The sequence below is a fragment of the Mya arenaria genome, chromosome 14, assembly GCF_026914265.1.
Source record: "Mya arenaria isolate MELC-2E11 chromosome 14, ASM2691426v1".
Lineage (NCBI taxonomy): Eukaryota > Metazoa > Mollusca > Bivalvia > Myida > Myidae > Mya > Mya arenaria.
In genome coordinates this window covers 32,147,361-32,153,019 of record NC_069135.1, presented here as the reverse complement: position 1 = coordinate 32,153,019, position 5,659 = coordinate 32,147,361, and the positions used below count along the sequence as shown (strand labels likewise).

Sequence of the window (5,659 nt, the reverse complement as noted above, 5' to 3'; positions counted from 1 at the left end):
TTAACATTGAACGCCATTCTTCAACTTTAAAATGTCGGGAATGTGAATATGATTGGTCTCGAAAGTGTTGTAGACGCTTTCAACATCAAAGCAACTGCCAATTGTGTTACCAAAAGTAACTCTAACTTTAGCCTTAGGCTTGCTTTAAAGATGGACTGTTAATCCCAAATAAGACTTACCACAATTAATAATATTGTTTTAATATTTCAAAAAGGATGATTACATGTAAAAAAAACAACAATGGTTCTTGAGAAGGATACTGTGTTTAATTTGAAAGAAATGTCCAGTATTTCTACCTAATCTGACTACAGTAGATCACGGTAATTCTTTTAGCATTCACCAATCATTTAATATTTTTGTGCTTTCTGCTATTAAATACGAGGTTACAAGCTTCTTATCAGTTATTAAATTTTTCCATAAATGCATTATTTAGTAAGTAATTAAAGGTTTATCACTCGAAATTGATGCTTGTTATAAATTTGTATGTATTGATTTTGAATAAGAGTATCACTTTAAGTATAAATATTTGCATATAAGACTTCTTATCCCTCCTAAAAGACGTAAAGCTCAAGCTTACGAACATGTAATACTAATACAATTTCCAAGTCTCCATTATCTTCTTATAATAGAATACTAAAAGCAAAATAAAATAAATATTGCAAACTTAAATGGGAAATGAAGATGTAAAATATTAAGCATGCAGTCAAAACCCCGTAGGCTCGAGCTCGAGCATTGGGGAATTCGAGCGAAACGGGAGTGCTAAGCTTCAGTATAAAGAAATCAGTCCTTTAATTCCGTTCAGCCTATGAGGAAATCAAGCCAAACAAGTTCCAGCCTATGTGTTTCGACTGTATTTGTTGAGGAAATTTTGTCAAAACTCATTAAAGCATCTTTAGAAAAGAACAAAATACAAAATGTACCATGTCGTTATATGTACATATTAAAATGTTGTAGTTTTAAAAGTGTGTCAGTATTCAATGATGCGACAAACAAATGTGAAGTGTGTTATCAAACGTTTTCTTAAACTTTAGTCTTATGCTGACATGAAGTATAACTACTTGCAATGCTACTTATATACTCTCCTGGATGGAGTAAAGCTCAAGCATATAAACACCTCATATTTTACTAATTTCCAATCTAAGCCCCATAATGTCGTATTATGTTTATATTTATAAAACCTTCTTAAAACAGAATGTTAAAAGAAAAGCAAAATATTGCAAACTTAAATGTAAATAAAAAATGTCGAAATATCAATTATCAATAGAACCCCGTTTGCTCTTGCTACCAAGGACGGGCTAAAGTACCTCGAGCATTGAGGACTTTGAAGGAGCCAGGAGCCAGGAAATCAAGCCAAACAAGTTTCAGCCTATGAGTTTCGACTGTTTTTTAAGGGAAATTTGGTCTTAAAATGTTAAAGCGTCTTAGGAAAGAATATAATACAAAATTTACAATGTCACCATTACGGCATTAGTACATATTTAAATGTGTTAGTTTTAACATTTGTTGCCTCGATGAGTTTGATTCTTATTGTGAAATGTTTAATGTCGCTTTAGCTCAACTTTCATATAACAAAAACAAGACTGAAAAATGACACTATGTCGCTCACCTACTTTAATTGAAATAACCAACAATGCACCGGTTATTAAGGTTGTTTTAGCTTGCCAAGGAAGTGAGTGGTTGTCGATACGTTTGTGAATGATATTGAATACAAAGTAAGTAAGTAGATGCTCAGTATTTATGCCCTTCAAGTTAGTTGTTAATAAGGAAGTCATTAACCACTAAGGAAGTCACCGGTTTCTAAGAGAGTCATTTGTTGCTATAGATCTAGTTAGTTACTCAGCACTACATGATGCTACATACCAATTATCTCAGGGATTGGCCTTGCAGTTTGAGAGGAGATATAACTGTATAAGTATATAGAGAACTTGATATCCCTTGGCCGGTATTCATAAAACATTTCCCTACATAAGTCATTTCAAAGCTTAGTTTATTACTGGTCTTCAGATATCGAACACGTGAGTCAGTGTTTTACATATCTCTTAAAAGTAAACCATGTTTATCAGATGATAATATTCATCTTGTCGATTGTTTTGATTTAAATTACCATTGAATAATATCATCCGATATTTAAACCCATATAAAAAACTAAAACTATCACATGATCATTAAAGTAACCATATACCATACAAACAACATCATGATTTTTTCCATCGCGTCAGACGTTCCTTAATTTCTCTCTGAGAAAGATTACAAGAAGGAAATTTTCCTCGATTATTTTAACAACTGTAGAACACGTCTGCTAAACGCCGGTTTCATCACTTATCGGTTGTACAAGAAAATAAAATGGCGACACTTCCGTAGTGCAACTGTGCATTTTTATTTGTACGCGTGTGAGTAAAGTTTATGTTTCATCTGTAATTTTCATTAAAATGACATATTTAGAAATCGGATAGATGAAGTATCGTGTAGGAATACTTTGACATCAAGGCTTGATACCGATCGTTGAATACAGTCAACGAATCTCCCGCGACTGGTTGTTGCTGAATAAGAACAGTTGCCCATTTTTACGTGTGCAAAGATTAAACAAAAATGCTTCCATTGCTTTCATTATGGTGTACATAGAGTGTTTTGTTTACTTGCCTATACGTACAACAAATATCAGTGGAAATAAATGTGATAATGCAAAAAGCGATGGTGTGAACTCTGTAAATTTATATGACAAAATGTTGCTGTAATACGCAGACGAGTATTTTTATATAGAAGGTTTCATATTGCGGCCGGCGCACGTTTGAATACCACTTTGCATCGATCTGCAACCAGTCGCCGATGAAGCGCCGAATGGTCACCACGTCATCACTGCTCACTAATAGGTCGCAAAAATGTTGCAAAAGAGTCAATAAGTTTGTATATATAAAACCGTTTGCTTCACAGCGGAAACTTGTCTTTGAAAAAGAAGGGAAAACGTCTTCGGAAATTTAAGGAGATCAACGAAACCTGTATGCGAACAAATCAGTCACAGTCAGTCCTCTGTGCATGATTAACTAACTGGTTGAGATCGATTTCGTTTAGCGACCGATCTGATACATTAAAGCGACATAAGCCTCTAAAACTTCTTCGCGGTTGTCATTGCCTTCGTCGCAATGTGACTGGGGCTTAAGATATTGAATATTTGCAGTACGAAGAGAAATTTAAAAAAAAACTAAATAGACGAACCTTAATTAAATTTTATGACATCAACAGTATTATGAGTGTACACTGATAGTGGGGGTAATCAAAGTTAGATGGACTCTTGACGATAATGAAATATTATCACAATATATTATCAATAAACACATATGTCTATACAATTGACTAGACTTTAATCTATAACATATGTTTTTATGATTTATTACCGTAGTTGTAAGAATTGACTTAATACAAATCTAATAAAATATGCAAAAACATTACAAACAGCCATATTCATCAACCAAATATGACAGCACAACAGTTGCGGTAAATGGACAATTTCTACTACTTCTCCAACAATCAGCACAAACGTTATATTTTAAGGACTCCGACCCACAAATAAGACAGCTTATATCTGATAGCTCTATTAAGTATTAACCTTATGTTAAATTGTGCTGCGAGGTGACCATAAATAATGCTGATATCATTTGAAAGGTAATTGCTTGCTGATCATCAATTAATTTGTAAATAATTAAATAAATTTATAGCAATTTATTTGTTTACATTAAGTTTGTATATTTGACTTTATTTTCAACTAAAATCGAATGTAAATGGCATATGTGGGTTGACCTAGGTTATATGTCGTAGATCAACCATTTATAACAACATGAACATTTGGGTTACCTTGATCTTAGGTCGTAGATCGACCTTTTGATACACATGGAAATGGTTGACCAATGTAAATTTTCATGTTGTTTTAATTGGTTGACAAATTTTATCCTTTCGTTGATTTACGATGTACGAGCTACGCGTCAACTTCTAACACCTTTTATAGGTTTGTCTTTAATATTCGTTTTATTTTCGGTAATTTGTTTACATTTCTGCTGCACAACATTGCCTTTCAAACGATACCCCTTCCAAACAATGTCACATACATATCGAATGTCCGTCTTTACAATATACGTCTAGACATTATGTACGCTATTCCGGAAACATGCTAAACGTTTAACCAACATGTCCACATAATACGTATTATAGTGTATAAAGTAAAGAGTTATGAAAGGATGTTGCACTTTTTTAAATCAGGCTAAAACCCTAGTTACTAGTACCATTTAAAGCATCATTATCCAAAATATCATTCACAGCCTTTAAACCAGATATTTCCAGGCTAACATTATTGAAATCCATGCAGAGGTGGTTCTCTGCATCAACGCAAGCGTCGGGCATACTAGAGTCCGAGGGAATACGCCTGTCTCTCGACCGTCCGAACTGTTTATAGGTGGAAATCACCTGACGTCGTCTGGAAAGGCAATCATGCATTTCGCATGAATGATCGCTATACAAAGTTATATTCGGATGAATAATCTATAGAAATTATTTTGAAAAAAAAGAAAATATTTTACAATGCATGTAGCCTGTAGGTCATGCAAATAGTCTGGACTGGATCAGATAAGAATTCTGCAATATTTAAAACTAAATATGTTCTGAAATAGATCATCACCATGGTATAGAATAAAACCTAAGCATAACTGTTAAGGAACAGTGTAATATAAACGTAAAATGGAACACGACACCAAGCCAATTGAAAACACTCAATATTCTTAAAACTATTTTGTAAGCTAGTGTATATGTTATAGATACGCATAGTGTCTGTCCTAACATGAAAGAAACCACATTGACAGCAAGGATACATTATGAAATTAAATTACTTTGGTTCCAGCATTACCTTTTTATTGTAACAGCAGCTAATATGATGGCAGGTACCAGCAGGACAACAGCACAGGCAACGCCTAATACCCAGGTAGGACCAGGTATGACCGGCCACCCAGCTCTGTAAGATTTGCAATGTTAAATATTACCTCCTTTTTTGTTTTTGTTTGCTATAAAAGCCCTTTTCTAACTATTGGTAAAACACTTTTGTTATTCAACACGTATTGAAGATATGGAACCTTATAAGAAAAATTTTCAGCAAAAATTGCTCGAATCTTCATAATTATATTATCAAATAAGGTCATAATTATGTCAAAACGACATGAAATAAAAATAAACTATTTTCATCTTCTCAAATACATGCAGTTTATATCTGACAAAGATTTTTTTATTCATTTTCAACCTTGTAAAGATGTATTTTCAATGGTATTCTTGTTTTTAACTGACCCTGAGTTGCTTAGAATTTGAAGGCATAACAGTGTGTGCTTCCTGATAAATGATGTTTTCACAAAATTCTCCAGATGCTTCATCATGGCATTCACAGTGAAACGACCCAACAGGATTGATACAAACACCTCTATTGCAAGGATTGTGATAACATTCGTACATATCCATTTCACAGCGCACACCGGAATAACCCGAAGAACAGTTACAGCTGTAAGAACCAACAGTGGATATACTCGAGGCGTTTCCACAAGGACGAGAGATTTTGACATGTGTTTCCATGTTAACCATTGTCACACTGGCACGAGTACGACCCCGGTGTGTTCATGCACTTTCCATG

The 5,659-nt window shown here is 33.9% G+C and overlaps 1 protein-coding gene across 1 annotated transcript; it reads right to left on the bottom strand.

Moving 5' to 3' along the window:
- Positions 1 to 3,357: 3,357 nt before the first annotated feature.
- Positions 3,358 to 5,425, bottom strand: LOC128217149 (uncharacterized). The gene is made up of 3 exons (XM_052924077.1): positions 5,323 to 5,425; positions 4,892 to 4,996; positions 3,358 to 4,465 (listed from the first exon to the last, which is right to left on the bottom strand). Exons 1-3 carry the CDS (start codon positions 5,406 to 5,408, stop codon positions 4,261 to 4,263), a joined length of 396 nt encoding a protein of 131 aa, XP_052780037.1. The 5' UTR covers positions 5,409 to 5,425; the 3' UTR covers positions 3,358 to 4,260.
- Positions 5,426 to 5,659: the final 234 nt, after the last annotated feature.